Here is a 24,389-nt window from a genome sequence, read left to right as displayed (position 1 = left end):
ATCTTCCATAAAGGTCTTTAATTTGTTTATATTTTGTAGTACAAAGTTAATTAAATTTGATTGCACATGAAAAATAATAAAACTTGTGTTTATTTTCTTGCATTCTTAACTATTATAGAAGTTTTTGCTAAACCTGGCAATGGTCTTTTAATAAGATTGAAAACATTAGTTTTTAAATAGTTTTTTGCTGCTTATAAATATTGTGAATGTCTTAGCTGCACATATGAATATATACAGTACAATCTTGGTAATCCAACATATAAGGGACTGGAACAGTGTTGGATTAAGGAGATTTTTACCAGAATATTGAAAATAAAGTGGATTCAATGGTTAATCATTAGAAATGAAATCATTTCTTTATTTGTACAATATTAGTACATTGTAATAATCAAAAACACATGTTGAATACTGAAAGGAAATATGAAAGGAAGCAGTTATATTTTACTGTATTTTAGATTTCTCAAATTCCTAACCCTTTTAAAATAATTTTAAATTGTCTTCTGCCATTTTGTCATCCCAGAAATGCAATCACAGGTAATCCAGTGTTGCCAAGTTGGTGGATCCCCACCAACTTTAAGGTGTTGGTGGATCCCCACTAAATTTAATGGAAATTGAATTGACAATAGGAGATTTTATAGGAGGTACAGTATTTTTGGCAGGAAGTTTTGGGAGGGCTTATTTTTACATTTATGAAGTATAGTGTTATATTTTCAGCAGTCTATGATGATGAGCCTAACAATCTAATACCATTCCCAAGTTTGAGTGTTTGGAATACAGGCTTGATGTCATGCCCATCATGTCAGGAAACTTATCTATGATTTAGTAACAGTGCCAGTCAACTATCCAAGTTGGACATACCCAAGAGTTGACAACTGTTGGATTTCTGAACATGTTGAACTAGCAAAACAGCCAGATTACTGAGATTGTAGTGTATATGAATTTGAATAAAATGCATACATACATATTTTCTTTTTTTATCATTCAATCTTATTATACATATTAAATTAAATAACAGATTACTTACTGATCTTGTTTCAGTGATGTGTCTGCCGCTTTTCTTTGAATTTCCAAAATTATTTGTTTAAGAGCACTTGGATCATCTTTCCTTAATGAAAATCCAACATCTATTTAATAGAATTTTCTATTTACTATTGACAATTGAATATGATTGATAATCTAATGCTGTTTGAGTAATTAATTATTTAAAGCCCTTGGGGACATATAGTACTAACTCTCAGAATCACATCTCTGAGGTAACTGAGTTTGAATGTTTGAATAAGTCCTAAAATCGCATAAATAGTTGTTAATATTTTTCTCTCCGAACATTGCCTGTAAAATTTAGCTGCCATCTCATCATTTTGTAATTTTTCATTTTTGGAGTTTTTTAAACATTCAATTCAATTACCCCAAAAAATGTGATTGTGAGAGTTAGCACTATACATCCCCGAGGACTTCATTTGTCAAGTTAAGAAATTATTTAAATCAAATCATTTCAAAAGATGAGGACAAAGTCATTGATTGAACTCAAAATAGCATAAAATAAAATTTAATGAAAGAAAACAAGCAATTCTTATTAAGCATGAATGTCTTTATTTAAAGTGATTTAAAAGAATTGAATCTATTCAAAACATATTATTATATGAGAAGCTGCTGTTTACTATTATATAACATATAAATCTTTATTAATACATAATGCAGTATTTATCTTAATTCAACTTTTTATCATATTATATTCATGAAATGATATACAGATAATAAAGTGATTTTAGTGTCCTAATGGACACTAAAATTACTTTATTATCTGTGTGACTCGAGTTTTCTAATTTTGATTACATATTTGTATGTTGATTATGTTAATAAGCAGCGCTTTTTTTTGTCATAGAACACAATGGAATGGCGTTCCACTACCTTTTTTTGATATATTTTAAAAGTTTTAAGAAAATTTTTGAAAATTTGATGTTTGGTTCGCGTTGAATCGCTCTGTTGAGCATAGAAGATAGGCAACAAAATTATTAAGACGGTCCTGCTCCTGCTTGTGTGCCAAATCTTGTATACGATGCATGTAATATATTTTTAGTAATGAGACGAGCATTCCATCACCTTTTTTTCCCCAAAAAAAGCACTGTTAATAAGTATTATATTTTTCAATCTTTATGTTTATAAATACCATAAAAATATATCGTCATAATTAAATTCAGTACATTTTTAATAATTACATTCTTATCAACTGTACTTTTGCTTCCACATATTCAGCATAAATAAGAAAGTATGATGGAAAGTTGCAATAAGAAAGATTTGTTTTATATACCACATTTTCCATATTTTATATATCATAGAGATTTGTTTATATACATTATTTTTAAAATGTAAGCATCTCCCAGGATTTATTTGAAGTCCCAAAGTTTTCTGAGGACAGTGTTTATTAATTTGTAAGAGAAAATAAATGGGTAAAAAACGAGAGAAATACTTAGTTCTGAAAATGTACAAGTAAATAATCAGAATCATTTATTTATTGTATTTATGGGTCACAGCTACAACATTTGAAATAATTACTGTTAATAACTGAATCAGAAGACACTGAATGTGATTATGTTGTCATTCATGATGCTTCAATGTTATTGTCAGAATCAGAATCTTGACTACCATCTTCCGGTTAAAACTCACATCTCTAATTCTAATTTTTCTAATTACGCTTTGGCTGATAAGCTCTTACTTTTTAACTTGATTACAACTTTTCCACGCTCAATACAAGATACCAAATACATCCTAATATTAAAATAAAATTTAAGTACAAAAAAGTGCATCTTATAAAGTCAAAAATACCGTATCATGTTTATAAATTAATAGTATAACAAAACAGCTCATAAAATCCATCAGTTTTTATTATTTTTTATTACAATTAAAATTAAAATGATAAATGTATAAAAAAATGTTTATTGGATTAAAACTTACTTTTTATAATCAACAGAATTAATTCTATATCTTTCTCTTGAAAACTTTCAATTAATTTATGCAAAATATTGTAAATAAGTATTGAGCTTGTAATCTAAAATAGTAAATGTTTTTATTTATTAAACATTGAAAATATAATAAACAATCAATTTAATAAAATATTATTTGTTAGGTTTTAAATTTCAGTTATTGTACAAATTTATTTTCTTATATCTAAAGAGTAATATTAGTTTATTTTTAAACTATTTGGTTAAAGAAACATTTTAATTATTTTTTAATATTCATTAAATAGTTTGTTGTGTATAGTTGTGCATTAATTAGTATATAGTTATGTATTGATATTTTGTCTAAGAATTAAAGAATTCTTGTTTGTTATTTAAATTGCTTCTTGTACTTATTTTAAGTATTCTAAAAATGTTCACGAGGACCTTTTATTATTTAAAAACTTGTTACATCAAGGAATGTGCTCAAAAACTAGAGGATGACATTCTCCTTGATATAACAAGTCCTTAAATAAGAAAAGGTTCTCATGAGCATTTTTTAGAATTAAAGTTTGTATTTGAAAATTTTTTTTTTTCCTTTCTACCTATTTCAAAATTTTCAAAGATTTATATTGTTGCTATTTAATTCAGAGTTTCAGAGTTTATATTTCTCATTATTCCAAATGCTTTCAAATTCCTATAATCAATCTTCAGGGACATTAACAGCTAGAAATATTTTTAGTGACCCATTAGAATTATGTAAGTAAAGCATAGCATTCTTGGAATCACTGTTCAAACAATGATGTCACAAAACATGTATTAGAGTAATGTTTCATGTAGGAAGTGAGCAATCAGAATGTAATAAAGCATCGCATTTTATAGCAATCATGCAACATGAGCCCTAGTTTTAAAGAGATTTTTTTCTGGTTTAAAGAGTTTACTTGTATATATAGTGTCTAATTTAATACTGGAGTTAGAATTGTGTTAAATTAATTTTTATGTGTAGTCACTATTTAAGTGTAAATAATTTTCATTATATTTTATTCATATTCATTAGAAAAGAGATTTACAAAATTTGCTTGTGTTTATTATTCATATCTCCAAGAATATTTTGTTAAATATAATTGGTTATATACAACCCCTGGCAAAAAGTATTTCAACATGATATAAGAAAATAAAATTTAGTTTGAGCTCATTTTATACAGGTTCCTACTCAAATTTTTCTTTTTAAATTCAATGACTTTCCCTGACTTCCACTGACGAATTTTGTAAAAATTCCCTGACCCTCACATCCTTTACAGTATTGCACATTGACAAAATAAAACAGTACTTGACTTACTAATGCACATACGCTATTGCTTCTACAACTTTTTAGTCTTTTTTCTAATTAACAGTTATATATTTTTTTATAATTGCCAAATTATTAAAATTAAAAATAAACTGTTTTATTACATTAAAGTAGTTTATCCTGTTATAACAACAAATCTATACGGCTTTGAAAAAAAGAAAAATTCCATTTATTTATTATTCATTAACAAATCCTGTATAATCCATGTACAAAAGTATGTATTTACTGAATTTATCTCTTAATAAATTTCATGGACTTTATAAAATATTAATAAACTGGAAAAAATCAGAACTTGTTTTATTATGCAATCAAAATTATTAAAATGAAAAATGATAAATAATACCATTTAAATTAAAATTATTTATCATTTTTTGTACTTTGTAAATTTTTGGAAAAATTTTGGGTCTTGAAAATATTCTGCACCTCTTTTCATAAGTTGTATTGCACTACGTTACTTCTTGCTGCCTGCAGATGGCTACACGTAGTCAAGCATTCTATCAGTAAAAAAATCAACAAGGCATCCAAGGAGGCAAATTCCTGATTTTCCATGTCTTTTCCCAAACAATAATGTAGATCCTTGATACATTGGAACATAGGTACAGTATTTAGGAACCCTGTTTATAGAAAAATAAAAATGTAATGCTCAAATCAAAAATATACATTTTATTCATTGCATTATTAGGTATTTATCACTTTAATTTCAAATAAATAAACCAAACCGTTTTCCCAAAAACATATTTTACTTTAAGAAGTATTGTAAAACGTATTTGAACAATAATAATAATAAAAGGATCACATACAAAATAACAGAAGTTAAAATTTTTTGGTCTTCCTCTTGATCTTATTACAGCTTTTATTGTCAAAATTAATTCATTGAAAGTTTCTGAAGTTATTTTACTCCAGTTAATTTTTATGGCTTCTTTAAGTTCATCTTTATTAGTTGTTGCCCTTTCATCAAGCAGTATTTTCAAATTTACTCATAAATTTTCAATAGGGTTTAAATCTGGATTATTTGCAGTCCAGTTAATATTTGAATCCCATTAGACTTCAAAAATTCTTTAATTCATTTGACTCAACAGCAAGTGCATTACTATCCTGAAAACAGCATCAGCATCACCAAAGTGGTCTTCAATTGTTGGAATCAGGAACAATTTTAAAATTCCCTTATACACTTCTGCTGTTACAGCTTCATTAAGAATATAAATATTTCCAGATCCAATAGCTGACATGCAGCTCCAAACCATTAAGCTTGTTGGAAACTTAGTGTTCCTATTCAGGCAGTATTCCTTAAATTTCTCATCTGCACTTCTTCAAATGAATTTTCCTAAATCATAACTATACCCAATGTATATATGACTCTCATCTGATAAAAAATAACCATTTTCCAGTTTTCTATGGTCCAATTTTTGTGCTGTCTTGCCCATTTTAAATAATTGTTTTTTTGTTTCTTGGTCAGAAAGAGTTTGTTTTTGGCTTGCAAATGAAAATCCCATGTCATTCAGTCTATTTCTTACTGTTCTGTCACAAACATTTGTTTTATTTGTCTTCCATTCCATATTTAATTGTTTAACTGCAGCTTTATAATTTGTTTTCTCATATCATTAATAGTGTTCAAATATATTTTGAACATACATGAAGTTGGAAAAAACTTTTTTATACTGCTTTATGTAAAAACATTTTGGTTTATTCATTTGAAATTAAACTGATAAACACTTAATAATTTAATTAATAAAATATATACTTTTGTTTTGAGCATTACATTTTTATTTTCTTGTAAGACAAGTGTAAACAAAACAATTTTATTTTCTTATATCATGTTCAAATCTTTTTGCCCGGTGCTGTACTATCAAAACTTATAAAATACTGTAATAATAAAAAATAAATACTCCTATGTAAATGTATTGTGGATTAATACATTTTTATAATATAAATACAGATATGTTAGATAGTTAAATTTAATGTTTGATGGTGCTTTGTTCTGAAAATCTAAAGTAATGTTAGCAAGATTACAGAAAAAGATTAAATTCAATTGCTGTTTGGCTAATTTTAACTCTTTATGTTGCACTGATGTAAGAATGTTTCAGCATGCTGAGACACTTGAAACCACTTTTTAGCAGGAAATGATTTGTGGCCTATATTTCAATAAAAATTTTTTATATCTATTATAAATATCTACGATGCAAACTCCTGGACATATTTTCTTAGCAATTCAGCATTAGTTTTTACTACTTTACTCATATTGTTGTTAAACCAAACTTAATGTAACAGGATTTTGCTACTTTACTCACAAGAAATTATCTCCCTTACATTTAATTAAACATTATATTTACACAATGTTTTGAATGATTTAAAATTAACATTATTAAATTAATAAATATAACACAATAATTTTAATCCACTTAATTCAAAGAATTTTAAGAATTTAAAAATGAAAGATTTCCATGGCAATGCAAAATATGATCACAAGTGGGATTTTAAAAAAATGCAAGTTAAATGGTTCAAATTTAAAAAATTTGAAGTTCAAGTGTTCATCAGGCTGGTAAAGTGAAATTACTCACATAGATTGTACATGCGCAAAAAATGATTCACTGCATGGATAGCTGAAACAGACTATAGATCATTTGAAGAAGAAGAAGAAAAAAAAAAATAGCACTTGCAATCATGCAAATAATCTACAAAGTTTATAAAGCACTTATAAAGCCCTGAAAATGGTCATATCTGAAAAAATATAAAATAAAAATCAAATATATTTTCTAAATATTTCTAAAATTGCTGAGTAAATCAAATCGTGTTTATATAAAAGTTTCAATAACATAGTATTTAAGGAAAAAACATATGCATACATCCAAATGGGCCTTTAGTTATCACTGTTATGTTAGATTAAGAATGCATACGTTTGGGTAGGTATGTAAGAAAGGCTATCTAAAAAGACTTTTAGAAAATAAAAAGAAAATAAATTAATTTTTATTACCTATCTAAATGCATATCAATATTTCTCTTTTCTTACTTACTAGTAGAAAGTTTGTTTGAAGTTAGGACACTAACTGTTTAAAATTCAGTTCATATGAATGTACCCTTACTTACAATCTATATATATATATATATATCACACTACATAATAGATAACATTTTTTTAATTTGCTGACTATGTGTAAGTAGCAGTTTATAGAAAGAAATTGTATGAGTATATAGGAGCCACAAGAATGTCTGGAAGAGCGGCAGTATGGCCACCATGGTAATAACTATTCTATTGCCATGGTGGCCAATATAAAATACCTAAAATCACAACAACACTTTGTTCTGTCACCAAAAACAAACAAAAAGAAAAAAGAAATAGCAACACAAGGAGTTGCTATTTCTTTTCTTTTATTTCATGTCACAAAATGTTCTGAGCAAAGTCCATGGAACAAGTGGTAGCTAATATATATTCTGTGAGCCACATAACCTTTCCACATCAATCTACCTGTGAGATATAGCACAAATCATATACAGTATCAATCAGTACTCGACACTCATAGGTACACTGATGCCCTAATCCCATCTCATTGCTTGTGGAAACCCAGGAGTCATTTTAAAATCATTAAAGTGAGGCTTCATGCAGAACCCTTCCACTAAAAAATCAAACTTTGGCCTCTCTTCAACCTTTACAATGGACAACTCAATTCTGATTGACAACTCTCTCTCTACATATATGTAGAAGACATACATGCAGCAAGACATTCATGGATACACTATATACATGATAAAGGGAGGAACAAATAGAAATGGCAACACTGATAATCAATAAACAGTGAAAACTTTTTGTTATAAACAGTCTAAATTGAGAATAAGAGGGCAAAGCTTGTAAGATAAACAAGCAAAGCAAGTGAGAGAAAAGCCTCCCTTGTAATAATATAATAATTCGTATAAATTATTAGTGTATAAATTATATATTTTTGAAAATTACATCTAGACATTTCAGATAACTGCTTTCTAATATTTACTTTTAAAACACTTCTTTTACTTTAGTATTAATAAGTTATTTAATAAAAATAGCAATACATACTTTAAAAGTAAAAAGATGAATAATAAAACAAATTAAGTTATCAATCATTTTTCCTTCATAAGAATTATCTTTCAGAAAATCTTCTAATTTGCAGATCCAAGTTTGAAGAAAATGTGCACCTAACATTAAATGAGTTTAAAAAATTTATTTTGTTTTCTCAAGTTTTATTTCAAGAGTTAATTTAAATAATGTTTAATATATTTTAATAAAGAATAAAGCTTAAGTTATAATTTATAATATTTGAATTTTGTCAATATTTTCTTTTACATATTAATTCTAGAACAATTAACAAAACAGAAAGAAATAAGAAAATAAAAATATATTTGATTCTAAGAGACTAATTTATGAATTTGGTTGTATTATTAATTCTTAAAAATATTTTTATTTGGCAAAAAATTCAATTTGATAATAAAATTTCAAAGCAAAATTTTATCACTATGTAAAAATAAAATTCATAAATTTTTAATTTACCTATTTCTTCACCAATATTTCCATGTAATAATGCTATTAACATAGCATGTTCCATTACTAGTCTGTTAGCCATCAATACTGGGGAAACAATTAACTCCATTAATAAAGCCGATAAAGTTTCATTTACATCTGAAATGACAAAATAAAAATGATCAAAATCTACATTAATTTTCTCTTATGGTAATTCCAAACAATTTAATTCTTTTTACAGAAAATGTTAAAAAAAGAAAATAAGCAAATTAATTCAAATAATTATCTAATAAACATTTTTACATATTACAAAGGCAATTTCATTAATCAAACAATAAAATTTTAACACTTAAAGTATTTGTCTAAAAGAATTTTAGAAGGTATGAGGAGAGTCCAGAAAGCATAAGTACCATTGGCATATACTCCCACTCCCACTATACACTCCCATGACAATGTCAAGGTTGTGTATGTGTAGTTACTTCTTTCACTCAAGAATGAAGTAGCCAAGTCATATTTATTTTTCTTGTTCACATTGAGGATCACTAAGCATCAGTTACAATAATCAAAACAATCAATTAGCCCACCAGTTATGAAATATGATCAGAAATTAAATTTTTGATCACAAGAAATGGTTGACCAAACAAAATTTATCAGAAAATTTGTGAAGTTTATGTACTAAATATAATAAGTGAAGGTATGGTGAAAAAGTGGGTTAGGATATTTAACAAAGGAAGGGATAACATTCATGATGAGGAGCATAGTGGGTGCCCATCCCTAGTCAATGAAGACTTACTGCAAATGTTGAAGAGGAGATTCATTTCAATAGACAGTTCACAATTTCTGATTTGTCTCTGCAATTTCCTGACATTAAGATCTTTGCTGCATGAAATTGTCTAAATACTAGCACTTCAAAAAGTTGTGCTTGAGATGTGTGCCAAAAAATGCTAACAGACATTCACAAAACAAAATGCATGGGATCAGTCTTGGAATTTTTGCAGTGGTATGAAGGAGAAGGAAATGGATTTTTAAAAAGAATTGCCACTGGTAATGAAACATGGATTTGCCACATGACACCCAAAAAGCAAACAACAGTCACTACAATGGCAGTATTTTATGGGACTGTCAGGTAATTTTGTTAGTGGAATTCATGCCACAAGGCAAAAAAATCAACACAGAAACATACTGTCAAACTCTGAAAAAATTAAGGTGAATGATACAGAACAAAAGGCCTACTTAATTCCAATGTAGTGTTGTTGCACAACAACGCATGAATGCATGTCACAAGTATGACAAAGAAACTGTTTAAGTCATTTTGCTGGGAACAATTCACTCATCCTCTTTATAGTCCAGACTTAGCACCCAGCAATTTCCATTTGTATCAGCACCTCAACATTTCAGTAGTGATGATGAGGCAAAGCAAAACAAACTCCAGAAATGGTTCAAATCATAGGCAGTGGAATTCTATGAAACGGTGTCTTCAATTTAGTGCCAAGATATGTTAAGTGCGTCAATTTGCTTGATGATTATCTTGAAAAGTAGATTAAGTTATATATAATTTAACGGTAATTAAATCAATTTTGTTTAATTTGCCTACTTTTTTAGATAGCCAAATGACACTTACTTTCTGGGCATGCATCATAACATAAACTTACTTTTTTAGCTTATATGAAAAAAGTTTTCCATTCCTTCATTTAATTTTAATTTTATGAACCTCTTACTAAAATAATGTAAATTAATATTGCATTATGTTCAATATTAAATAAAATTTGATGATAGAAAAATTAATAAACTTTCATCACATAAGAATATTTTTAATTCTTATTTCTTTGCTTCTTTCCATCTTTTTATCTAATTAATATTTTAATTTGTGTATTTTAAAAATTTTATATTAATTTATATGAGTATATTAAAAAGTATTTAATTTATAAAATTTTTTCACATGCATTCTCTAAATGAAAACAAATAATTCCATAAATAATTTACCATTTCTACTATTCTTCATATATATTTCTTCTATCTGATAACATATGGGCTGCATATTTGCTTCACTCAATCTGAAATTTAATAAAGTTTACTATTAACTAAATGTTATAAAAATTTTTTCAGATATATGATATCACAACTAATAATAATAAACTTATTTAGGGATCTCACTACTAGTAACTTTTTTTGCTACAAGTGATGTAATTTAGTAACAACTTTTGTCTGCAAAATCAAAAAAGTGACAGAAAATTTCACTTAGAAAAACGCAATAGTTTCCATACGACGTAATGATGTGTTTTTGTCAATTTCAGAATTGCTTTAATACAATAGCCCCTTGTTATATTGCGCTTGTCAGGAGACAAATAAAAAGTACGATGTATCTGGTGGCACGATATAACTGAATACTGAAAACATTTTGGGCTTATACTAAACAGATTATACATGCTATGGAATCTCTATCCTCTATTCTTTCACCGGCAAGTGCTTCTGATATAAAATAAGCTGTTTTGCAATACTGAATATTCATGGTTATATCATATTAAATGTTTACATAAACATTGATATCATGAACACCCATTTAGAATAATTGTAACAATGACATTTAAAGACAAATACCGTTGATATAAACATAAAATATCAGTTGCTATTTTATTACACAGTACTAATATTTCACAATAAATCACTTATTAAAAATTTGTGTAATTTATATTTTTCAATAAAAATTATAAATTTAGTAATTGAACATTTAAAAAGTAAATATTGAACATATAATAGAACATCAAAACTTATAAAATTACAAAGAGTAAAAATTCTGTAAAAAGCATAATGAAGTTACTACTGTATAAAAATTTTAGAATTTTCCATTCAGAAATAAAGAAATCTTTTCCTTGCACATTTTGCAGTGAATTCAAAATTTGTAAATGAGAAGACAGTACTTAAAACCAATAAATAAACAACTTTTAATATCAAAAGGAAACATAAATGATAATTGATCTGTCCACTTTGGTTTGCTTATTGTGAGAATCCAGGGTTGATGATTTAATTTGTTAAATTATATAACAAGATTTTGTTAAATTAAATTGATAAAATTTTATCTGTTTTGTATAAATTGTACAAAGTTGAAAAAGAACCTTCCTGTTTAGTTGAAGGAAAATGACATAGATCCTCCAAAGTTTAGTGATAGTTTAGTGTGGGATTTCTCATACTCTATCTGCAAACCACCCAACTTCATTCATATGGAAGCATTAATAAAGGGCTTATTTTAAACAATTTGATTGAAAGAGATTTTGTATAAATAGGTCACCTCAAAACATCTGATAGCTAGTTAGTACAGCTTAATCGACTTAAGTACAACTTAGCTTAGCTCACTCAACCTTTTGAAAGGCAAGTTTGGACTTAAAGAATGTTCTGTGTGCTCTCCTTAAGACTTCAGCTCAGCTCTCTCCAATCAAAGACTACATATAGGTAATATACTATGTAAACTCTCTCTGTATATATGTACAAATTAGTTAATAAGATTAATTAGAGTTCCTCTTTCAAAAGGAAGAATTTGTAATTAGATATTTCATTATCATATTATGTTTTATTCATTTAGATTTATTTTTCATTATAAGTTGTATATAGATTTATTTTATTAAATATATCTTTTAATCCTTAACTCATGTAATTTCCTTTATGCCTAACTCCATCGTCTAACTCATGTTAAAAATAATCCTCCTATGAATTCCGGAAACATATTTTTACACTTTTATTTGCGTCTTATTCTGCAGAACTGACTAAGTCATATCAGGAATCTTGATTTGAGAGATTTAACCAATCTCTAAAAATAAATGGTCATCATAAACATGAGACAGAGTATTCCGGAACCCCTCACATCTCACATTTATTTACCATAATTGTTTTGCTTATTTATATCTTGACAAATTTATTGTTTCACTTGCAGTGGTAGTTTCAAGGACAATGGTAGGAATAAAATACCATATTTCATTGCAAAGACAAATTCAATGACAATTGATATTTTAAAATTTATTGACTCAAATGCTTTTAAAATTTGAGGACCCAAAAAAAGCATAATATATCAGAATCCACAATATAACAAGGGACTACTGTATATCTACGGATAGCAGGCATAAGTGTAATGGACCGAGATGGCTGTAAGATAATTTTAAATGAAATTATTATATTAGATAAATTTCCATCATGTTTGAGGAGAACTATGTAGTTAATANGTCATATCAGGAATCTTGATTTGAGAGATTTAACCGATCTCTAAAAATAAATGGTCATCATAAACATGAGACAGAGTATTCCGGAACCCCTCACATCTCACATTTATTTACCATAATTGTTTTGCTTATTTATATCTTGACAAATTTATTGTTTCACTTGAAGTGGTAGTTTCAAGGACAATGGTAGGAATAAAATACCATATTTCATTGCAAAAAAAGAAATTCAATGGCAATTGATATTTTAAAATTTATTGACTCAAATGCTTTTAAAATTTGAGGACCCAAAAAAAAAAGCACAATATATCAGAATCCACAATATAACAAGAGACTACTGTATATCTACGGGTAGCAGGCATACGTGTAATGGACCGAGATGGCTGTAAGATAATTTTAAATGAAATTATTATATTAGATAAATTTCCATCATGTTTGAGGAGAACTATGTAGTTAATAGTCTGGCCTTTTGTTCCAGTCAGGTCAGCCCCAGCAATTGTTTACAGTCTTACCCAGAAACATCCCCAGTACAAACTAAGAAGTTTTTTTGACTTTGGAGATAAAGAAATATTATAGTTTCATACTTTCCTGCAGTTACAGCTAAATGTAGAGAAGACTGAGTTGCTTGTGGAATGGGGCATGTTTAAAAGAATACTTATCAACAGATGCAAGGATCTCTGTCTCTCAGGTGTCCACCAATTAATGGTCCTAAATGACTTACTTTCTGATTTTCCTNAATATATCAGAATCCACAATATAACAAGAGACTACTGTATATCTACGGGTAGCAGGCATACGTGTAATGGACCGAGATGGCTGTAAGATAATTTTAAATAAAATTATTATATTAGATAAATTTCCATCTGCTTGAGGAGAACTACGTAGTTAATGGTCCAGCCTTTTGTTCCAGTCAGGTCAGCCCCAGCAATTGTTTACAGTCTTACTCAGAAACATCCCCAGTACAAACTAAGAAGTTTTTTTTGACTTCATAGATAAAGAAATATTATAGCTTCATACTTTCCTGCAGTCACAGATAAATGTAGAAAAGACTGAGTTGCTTGTGGAATGCGGCATGTTTAAAAGAATACTTATCAACAGATGCAAGGATCTCTGTCTCTCAGGTGTCCACCAATTAATGGTCCTAAATGACTTACTTTCTGATTTTCCTCATATGTTCCTGATTTTAGAATATGCCTTTGCAATTCCAGTACATATTGTTGACTGTGAATGTGTTTTAGTGAAATGAATATCATTAAAACCCCAATACGCAATATGCTAGATGTAATAAATGTTAGCAATTTGATGAGTATATCAATCAATGATTCACCTCAAAGAGAATTTGATTTCCAAGCTGCCTTTACTGTATGGTGCAAAAAAAAAAAAAAAAAAAATGCTTTCGATTGTGACCTTAGTATGACTATGAGATTTGTAAAAAGCTAGCAAGATCCCTACTTATTATGTATGTAATATACATTATTTTAATTAATGATTTTAATATAGTTAAAAATAAATTTTTATCAAATTTTATATTAAATGAATGATCACCTATTTAATAGTCCTCTTAATTGTTTTTGTATGATTTCAAGTTGTTTTTCTTTTTTAGTACTGGTGGTCATACTTAATCGTTTTGCTGGAGGAATATATTTTTCACCTGAATTTCTTGATTCTGTTTTTACTATATTTCCTTCTTTATCTCTCAAGCGTCCATAAATATCCTCCCAGAATTTTGACTTGCTCTTTTTTTGCTTGTCATTGTCTTTTATATCACCTACACCTTCATTAACACTTTCAATGCTATCATTATCCTCTAAATTATTTTCAACACCACTATCATCGTCCTCACTCTGCTCACTATCATTTTCATGATCATCACTTTTGCAACTATCACTTTCATCATCATCATCACCACCACCACCACCACCACCATCATCATATTCTTCATCATTTTCAACTTCTGATTTAATATCCATATCTTCATCAAATTCACTGTTGTCTTGAAAAGACACTTTTCTCTCTTTTTTGCCTATTTTCTTTAAACTGTGAAGTCTTGAAGATATTTCTTCTTTCTTTGAAGTTTCATTAGAATTATCTATTATCTCAAGCAAATCTAAATATAGTTAAAGAAATTTAATATGCAAAAGTTTTACATTTACATTTATATAAATATATATTTGTTTATGAAACCATTTTCTCATTATACAAAATACACAACGATAATCTGTATATACATTAAAAGCAAAATGTTCCGTCCTCACCGAAACTGAAACCAACAGTACAAAGAAGCAGTGTGTAAGTAGGTCATATTACATCTTAGGTGGGCCTACAATTCATTTCTCGAAAGGATCGCCCATTAACATCCTCTGTAGACTCTGCATGAATTCGTGCAAAGGGATAAGAAAAGGAAAAGAAGGAAATTGTGTAGGGATAGGAGATACAAAAAGACTTCACTTTTGACACAGACTTGGAGTTGAAGAGACAACTATTCGTTTGCTCCCATAGCAACTATTCTTTAAGTTTGATTTCTGAATAACCTTTGGTCATATACAGAACACAGATTTAGTTTTAGTTTTACATTATTTTGTATAATTTTTATGTGTATATATATATATATATACTATACTATACTAAAAGCAAAATGTTCCACCTCTGCTAAATACAAATAATAAAAATTTCAAAACAACTTTTAAATGGTTTTTAAACACATTGTTTTAATTTTATTTGATTTTATTTTTAGTTTTGGTTTCAGTGTAAATGCCAGAATTTTAATTATTTTATTTTTAAATTTAATTATTATTTTTAGTTTTAATTAATTTTTGGTTTAATTTATTTAGTATTAATTTAGTTTTAATTTTTATAATTATCTTTAATAATTAATTAATTTAATTTTTGAACCCTTAATTACAATTCTTTTAATTAATTGTAACTTTTTTTTTCTTTTGTGACATAACTGTAGAAATTGTTTTAGTGTTGTGTCACACAAAAGACAATCAAATTTAAATTTAACGTTTTTAATAATTTCATTAATTTTTGTTTTATAAATTTGCCTGCTATTTAAAAATTTAATTTTAAGCTAGTTAATGTTAATTGAACTATTGGGCTACCTACTCTGTATAAGAGTAACATAAATATCTATTAATTATTTATATAATGTACATTAATAAATTGTTAAATAAAGTTTTAGTATGATATCTTTGTTAAAAATCTTTAAAAAAAATGCAATGACAATAGAAATTCTAGCTCTAATTTTAAATTTAGATGCTGTAAAATTATTTTAACAAAGACATTCATAAATGATTTTTTATTTTATATGATGTGCTACTTATAGTTTAAGTATTTTACAAATAATCATTTTAGTTAAAAATAAAAAATATCTGAACTATCACAATGAAAGAAAAAGCAAAAACAAAAAATACAGGGTGTCAATAATTCACCTGATTAAGAAACTCAATAGAAAAAAACAAAACTATAATGGATATCTAAAAACAGTTAACACATCATTTGTTAACTGAAAAAGTTTTTTTTACAAACCTTTCAGGTTGAGATGGCTTATTACTAAACTTTGACACATTCCTTTTATTGCTCTCAGAATATCAAGTCTATACTTGACTTCTCTCCAAATGTTTTTTAATTTCTCCTCTGATACCATATTCATAGCCTGGACAATCCTGTCTTCCTAATTTCTCTATGCTATTTATCTTTTTTTGCATATACTTTGTTCTTTATGTGGCTCCACAAAAATAAATCAAGGGGACATCTTCAGGAATCTTGGTGACCATGCAATTGGTCTATATCATCTGATCCAACAATTCAAGAATTTCTCATCAAGTAAATTATGCATCTCTACACTCAAGTGTGAGTTAAAACTTTTTGAGTTAATAATAATGTGTAGTTAACTGTTTTTCACGATTTGTTAGCTTTTCCTCTATTGAGTTTCTTAATTAGATGAATAAATTATGGACATTCTGTAGTTTTATAACAATCTTATAATAGAAATTGATTAAACATTTTTTGTTTCTTATATCATTTGATATTGAAGTTATAGCATTAAGACTAAACATAAAACTAGGTTTAAGAACTAAATTATTACTTGATTCCATAAAATTTTTAGTTTTATGAATAAAGTATACAAAGAAATCATATATTTAATATGAGACTGAAAGAAACCAATAAAATGAGATTTTGCACAAAAATTTGTGACAACTACATATGAAATAGATTAAAACAGAAATTTTATTTTATATAAATATAAATTTTACAGGCTCAAATAAAATTCTTTCTATTTTCATTAAAAAGGATACATCCTAAACCATCATCATAAAAGGATTTTGGTATCTTCTTTTTTCTGTTTTTTAACTTCAATTGTTTTTCAAGTCTGTTAATAGCTTTATCATCTTCTGCAATAGCTTCTTGTAACTGTATTTTTTTAACATCATTTTTCTAACAATAAAAATTTATATAAATAAATTAAAATATAATATAATAAAATATTTTTATATAAAATATATTCTTTAATGAAATTTGCATTGATATTTGGAGTAAACATTATTGTAAAAGTTGTCAGCTACATCTTGAAAAGATTTTGTAATAGAACAATCACTTTATATAACATCATACTTTGATTTGTATCATAGAGAATATTAACTAATTTTCTAAATGACTAAATTTCATAATTTAATTATAAGTTCATAAATGATGATAAAAATGTAATTTGTCTGAATATAGTAAATGACAAAATCCAATACAAAATGAGTGGAAAATCAAATCGATTTGTTTGTTGTAAATGCTTACAATAAGTGGGCCATTTTGTCATCTTAATTACAGTTTTTACATTTTTTGTTTAAAAATTTTGTAATTACATAATTAAATAAACAGAGTTTTAATAATAAAAAACTTAAAAATTTTAAACCTCAACATTTGAAAAATAAATAATTTCTGATATCATATTGTTTTAAACTCATTTTCATAAGTTAATATCATTATTATAAGATCTTAATATCAAAATATAAAATATTTTATATAATATATTCAGTCTAAAGAATTTGGAAATATAGTTGTAATATATTGATATGTTCAAAAAATGAAACAAATATTAATGCAAATATTAGATTTAGTATTCATATATAATGGAAGAATATAAAGCAAAAATTTTTATATGATATAAAAAAAAAACTTATGCAACTTCATAATGATTATAAAATATCAATTTCTCCGATTTGCAAAATGAATTTATTCAAACTAAATTTTGTAATATGTTGCTTACACTTCTTTCTGGACAACATTTTTCAAAAATGATTTGCATTTTTATAAAGAATGTTCACTATATTATTAATCCTTGATGCAACAGACTAATAACGGGAGAATTGTATGTTGAGTGAACTTTATAAAAGATTTTATAAGAGAATGTATATTGTGATACATAAAAAAGGAAACAAACACAACATTTCCAAGCAAGGACATTAATAATGGCTGCCTACATGCTGCCTAGCAGATGCACTACCTACTAACACTCACAAAATGATATTTCCTCTTCAGAGATTTCTCAAAACAAGCATATTTATTCTATCATTTCCAAAATCCATTATTTCAGGATCTGTAAAATTGACAGTCAACTTGTTTATAATTTTAAAGTTTGAAATAATATTAATCTGCATGATTATTAATAAAATTTTTACAATATATTTAGAATAATCTATGCTACATTGCCCACTAGCCACAAAGTACTGTACATGCCTAAGAGTACTGGACAGGAATTACCCTAGAGCCTGAAAATTGGAAAAAATAAAGCACTTTTGTTGTTAAAATTATATACCATAATTTATATAGATATAATTAGATGTTATTAGTTTATGATGTAAAAATATGTTGAGGACCCCCAATTTTCTGTGCTTAGGGGCCCTGGAAGGTCTTAACTTACTGAGAAAAATAAAATACAAATTATTTCAGAAATAGGATATTAAATCTTCAGCAAAACAAAATTAAAATATAGGCTCTAAATTCAATATTTTTGCAATTAAAAAAAGTAATTGATATTTTTATAAAAATTGTAATTTAGTCTGAAAATTTCACAGAAAAATTATGTGAGATCTGATTGATAAATAAAGATCTCTATTTTAATAAAATTACATTAGAAAGTAGTAAAAATTAGTAAATTAATATATTTAAGAGAATAATGTTTAATAGAATACTTAAGAATCAAGTAAAAAAAAAGTTTTCTACAAGCAATGTATCAAAGAATTTTCATATGGAAAGAGATAAAGGTAAACAGTAACAGAATTGATTATGCTTTTATCTACTGCAAATATAAATAAAATAATTAAAAGTATACAGAGTAGAAATCTGTTTAACCAAGATTCTGCATTATATGAGATGAATTGTAGAAGAGTACTTTGTCAATAAAGCCAAGAGAACTTAGTACAGTACACTTCATTTCATGAATCTTGGCTGCACATTACTAAAAAGTTTTACAAAGAAGTTACTTTGATAACTTCTCACAACAACATGAATTTTAAAAATGATTAAAGAAATTTTAACTGTAATCATAGATTTACATTTGCTTTAATAAATATAATTGTAAATAAAATTAATGTTTTATTGTATAATTTAAAAGTCATGTATAAAGTCAGATAATGAATTTAATCCAAAAACAGAATGCATCTTTCTTATTAATGTATCTAAACTCAGTTTATTTAATAATTGAGCAAACATGCCATATTATCTGAGGTTTTGATTATCATCCTTAATAACTGAGATTTACAACTGACTTTCAGTGTTAAAACTTCTGTTTATTTACTAGAAATTGTAAAAAAAAAAGCACTTTCAATGGTGCATTACTGTTTTCTTCAGGTGACTTATTCAAAATAGAATATCAAACATAAAACATCCAAATGAAAATTCAAGAAGAAGAAACTTCAAAAAAATCTTTAACATTCTTCTTGAAATTCCAGAACATAGTAAGCACCCATGAAACACAGCTCAAAGTTTAAAATTTATTTAATTTTTATATTGGGCAAATTTTAAATATTGATATAAAGACACAAAAAAAGCCTATGTAATATCCAAATTGGCAACAACTGTGCTTTTAATTTTACAAGTAATTCTTGATCCATTATCTTGAATGATCTCTCTACTATAATTATAATCATATTCTGTAACTGTCAATTTTTTAAAATCTATCTGTACAATATCCAAAAATAATTCTTGATTCTGTTAATATTTTTCATCATCCATCTCTGTATGAAAGATACTTAACTAAACTTGTAAAAAGTAGATTATTATTTTCAATTATATTTTAAATTACAACCTACAAACATAATTTAAAATATTTGATACAGTAAAAAAAATGTAAAATTAGAAATTAACAATAATTCTTTAAAAATATTTAATACAGTTAAATAAATTTCAGATAAAACAAACCATTGTTGACTTTCTTGGTGACTTTGGTTGTTTCTTTTTAACAACTGGAGTAATCTTATTCTTTTCTGTTGCATCTTTAATAATAGCTTGTTTGATTTTAGAACTCTACATGAAAGAAAATTTGAAAAATTTATCTAATTCATATTTTAATTTGTGATTTAAAAATTCAATCAATTAATAATTTCATAGTAAAATCCAACATCTTAGTTTATACTCAGTATATTATATTTTGTGTTCATATCTACAAATATTTGTAATTGGATTAAAAAAATAAAATATTGAAAAACTAACTACAAAGATCAAAATTATTTCTTCAATAATTATTATTGAAGAAATAATTTTGATCTTTGTAGTATACAGATGAGAAATTAAGGAAAAGTGAAACAACAATTAATTTTCTTTAATTTTTATGTTGTCTTTAAAATTAAAGATTTGCCTCATATTGAATTTTTGTACCATCTACCCATATAACTTCTTTCATTTGCACCTTCTATACTTTCATTCTCTTTATTATCACCATTATCTTTTATTTCTGTGTCAGTACCACAGTCTGAAATGTGATTATTATTCTCCTCTTTCTTATGAGTATCACAGTTTTCATCCTTATCACTTCTTTCTAGCAAAATACAGTCGATTGATAATTCCGTTTTATATGAATTCCATGTTGTACGAGTCACTTAGATTTTACAAATATGTGTGCCGGGCTGTGAACGGCTCACGTATTTGTAAAAATCTAAGTGACTCGTACAACACGGAATTCAAATAAAACGGAATTATCAACCGTGTTATAGGGGGGGTCGACTGTACTACAAGTTCTCTGCTGATCAAGAAATAAAAAGAGTTTTTCTATGTATAGGGGTAGAAAATGACTAAAATGTAAACACTTCAAATAACACTTGTATACAAGCCTAAAAACTTGAAAAAATAAGTGTAATTTTACTGCAATGTTTATGCTTTCATTCCTATAGAAACCACCACTTGATATCTGTATGCATATTCAAGTACAAGTAGACCGAGTGGCATTGAAAAGTACTGGGATGACAGAGTCACCCTATCCAATATCAGCATTCCTTTCTTTCATATTTTTCTTGGAAAAACTACACAGTGAATGATTAGGTCACTAGGATGTTCAGAAGTATTTTCAGGGAAGATACTGAAATGCCAAAATACTTCACACACATGTGTACAGTATGCATTAAAATATCACTGGGGTGATGCAGACAGCCTGCACACCCACTACTGGGTTAAAATCATAGAAAATACAAGTAATCTATACAACTATTTGAATTAACAGTCCATATTTTATTGACTGAAAATACAAGCATAAAAAAAAAAAATATATATATATATATATATGTCACTTTATCATTATGCTTTATATTTACTATGTATATATGCCAGTTACAGTTTGTCTATTCTTTCTGTGTATGTATGTAGAAATTAGAACATATATACTATATATACTGTGAGGTCTCTGACAAAGTCTGAATCCCTCATTAAATGTACAAAAATTCAATTAATTTAAGAAAATATTTTGTTATAAAAAAAATGTGTGAAATAGATCTATTGTGAAGATATGAAATAAAGAATACAGTCAACTCTGAGGTCATGAGATGATGCAAACTAACAGGTTGGAATGTTTAGAATGTCAATCAGAAAAATCAAGCTTTGAATCTGACACTCATAAGCATTATGTGTTTTCCAAATAAACAGCTTGTTATGTAAAAGTGGTTGTCTCAATTACCCCTCTTTAAATTTGCACTTCTCATTCACATTGACAAGAAGAGGGATTAATATCCACTTGTCCCCATCAGCAATACTTTATATTGTATATATATTATATATATTGTAATGTGATTAATTTATGTAAAGATATTTTCAATCAAATTAAGTGTATATTTTGCAACTTTTATTTGCTTTACTTTAGTTTTTAAAATATGACAACCCCATTGACATACAGTAAGATTGCAGATGTGAATGACAGACACTGTTGGGTCCTTAATAGAGCTGTAGAGCATGCCTGTAGGAACAAAACGGTCAAAGGAACCATACCTCTAAATGTGACCCTTTGGGAAATATAGCCCTCCAAAATCAGTCTAAAGCGTACATCCAGGAGCATGTAACATGGCTCCCTAAGCCTATTGCACGTTTAACAGTCAGTACAGCACAGCAATCAGACATTCTGATATTTATCAGTAAAGAATAAAGAAAAGTCTGACAGCCAACCATTTGCGAGATATTTGCCTCCAAATGTGAACCCAGTGGCAGTTCCAATTGCCATCTTGCTTGTGGACATCATGCTTTTGCAAAATAATAAATGAATTAACTTCTACTGATCAAAAACAGTTTTTATCTAGAACCAGTACTACTGCCTATTCTTCATGCTCTGCATCATGAAGGCAAGCGACAGCAAGCCTTGACTTACACTCCACATGTAGTCATGTGCTTTGGTGCTCACTATCAACACTGGGATAGAGTAAGCCCTCATAGCCCCTAAAACTATATAACATCGAATACTACACAAATAGTCAAGTGGACTATTCAAAGCCAGCATAGTCATGTGGACTAAATAGTTAAACACAACAGTCTTAGCAGAGCATGTGGTGCAGCCCACGATCATGTGTGACCAATTTCAAGAGGCAATATCTAGCGAATGGTCACATTTATAGGTATGGTTTCTTTGACTTTTTTCCTATTACAGCATGCTGTATAGCTCTTATTATACGCGTCGCCCCCAAATAATTCTATGTGTTTAGGACACGTCTACTAGAGAGGTGTCTTAAGAGAGCAAAATTAGAAAAAAAAGGGCACATGAAGTAAGGATAAACTTTTATCCATCTTTTCTTCATTCAAGCTTTTTAAAAATGTAATATAAAATACCTTACCTTTTTCATAAAAAATTCATGTTTCTTAGCTTTTTTAGCAATTCGTTCATTTTTTCTTCTTTCTTTCCGTGTTTGATTTTTGCGACGATTGAATCCACGAGCCATTTTCAAATTCTCCTTTCTCAAAACAACTAACACGTGTTTACCAGACAGCTATCGCCATCTTTAAAATTTCAAATAAATTATTCTTTAATATATTAAAAATAATTTATAAAATAGATAACAATAAATTATTTCTTTATTACTATTATAAAATAAAAAAATATATATATTTAAAATAATTTTATCCTGCATTAAAATATTTTTAATTCTCTCTTTTATTTTAAAATAATATTAAATAAATCAGAATGAGATGTTTTTAATTTTTTAATTTAATCTATTAATTACTTTTCTTTAATTTCAAGTTATATTTTCTCTAATTTCTTTTTATAAATATTGAAAATACTGAGAGGTATCGAGATTATAAACGAAGAAAGATGGCGGTTGCTAGGAAGAAGCGAGTTGATGTTTTGAGTCTTAGTTTATACATTTTGTTAAACTGTTATCTCGTTATCGGTACAGATAATAATTGTATACCAATTACGAGTTGTTCGTGCATATTTAAAAATGGAAGTATCATAGATCTGAGTTCGATAGCGCCTGCAAATGGACACGAGTACGTAGAAAAATGAGTAAATGTCAAACACGTGACAATTTTCCTTGTTTTTTTCCGTATTATAATTTAGTGTTTAAATCTTTATAAAATAGTTTGATATTTGAGAAATATGATTTTATCTTATTTTAAAGTTTAATTATACTAATATTCTTAATAATCAGTTTTTTTAAATTGAAACGGGAGTTTCGAAACTAATAATTGTTACGTTTTATTTGTATTAAGTCACAGGTAAAGAAAGTAATTTCTTTCTCTATTAAATACAGTAAGTAATTATTGGCTGTATCGTTTCTGGTTTTTCTTATGAGCAATGGTTTGGTTACTGGATTGAAAAAAAAATGACCCAATAATTGAGTACTTGCCAATTAAAGTTATTCAAATTATATCGGCATATACAATACTTAAATTGTTACATATTAAAAAATATATATCAATTTTTAGTTATTAGGAACTTAATGCTCGTAAAT

At 27.1% G+C, this 24,389-nt stretch overlaps 2 protein-coding genes across 2 annotated transcripts in view; one reads left to right on the top strand and one right to left on the bottom strand.

Annotated features, from left to right (window-relative positions):
* Positions 1 to 23,411, bottom strand: part of LOC111641362 (nucleolar MIF4G domain-containing protein 1 homolog) — a 34,278-nt gene extending 10,867 nt beyond the window's left edge. Inside the window, exons 1-9 of the mRNA XM_023387508.1 lie at positions 23,271 to 23,411; positions 20,386 to 20,490; positions 17,271 to 17,409; positions 14,518 to 15,079; positions 10,751 to 10,821; positions 8,798 to 8,926; positions 8,327 to 8,445; positions 2,953 to 3,046; positions 1,025 to 1,124 (exon numbers count right to left, since the gene is read on the bottom strand). Coding sequence (XP_023243276.1) covers positions 1,025 to 1,124; positions 2,953 to 3,046; positions 8,327 to 8,445; positions 8,798 to 8,926; positions 10,751 to 10,821; positions 14,518 to 15,079; positions 17,271 to 17,409; positions 20,386 to 20,490; positions 23,271 to 23,375 — 1,424 coding nt within the window. The 5' untranslated portion in view covers positions 23,376 to 23,411. The remainder of the gene's footprint in view (positions 1 to 1,024; positions 1,125 to 2,952; positions 3,047 to 8,326; positions 8,446 to 8,797; positions 8,927 to 10,750; positions 10,822 to 14,517; positions 15,080 to 17,270; positions 17,410 to 20,385; positions 20,491 to 23,270) is intronic.
* Positions 23,412 to 23,731: 320 nt separating this feature from the next.
* Positions 23,732 to 24,389, top strand: part of LOC111641363 — a 47,770-nt gene continuing 47,112 nt past the window's right edge. Inside the window, exon 1 of the mRNA XM_023387509.1 lies at positions 23,732 to 23,925. Within this exon, the coding sequence (XP_023243277.1) occupies positions 23,747 to 23,925 (179 nt within the window). The 5' untranslated portion in view covers positions 23,732 to 23,746. The remainder of the gene's footprint in view (positions 23,926 to 24,389) is intronic.

This window comes from Centruroides sculpturatus, unplaced genomic scaffold (assembly GCF_000671375.1).
Source record: "Centruroides sculpturatus isolate CEXI.00-Female unplaced genomic scaffold, Cexi_2.0 scaffold1514, whole genome shotgun sequence".
NCBI lineage: Eukaryota > Metazoa > Arthropoda > Arachnida > Scorpiones > Buthidae > Centruroides > Centruroides sculpturatus.
The sequence above is the reverse complement of the archived record's forward strand: the minus strand, read 5'-3'. Positions and strand labels throughout refer to the sequence as shown.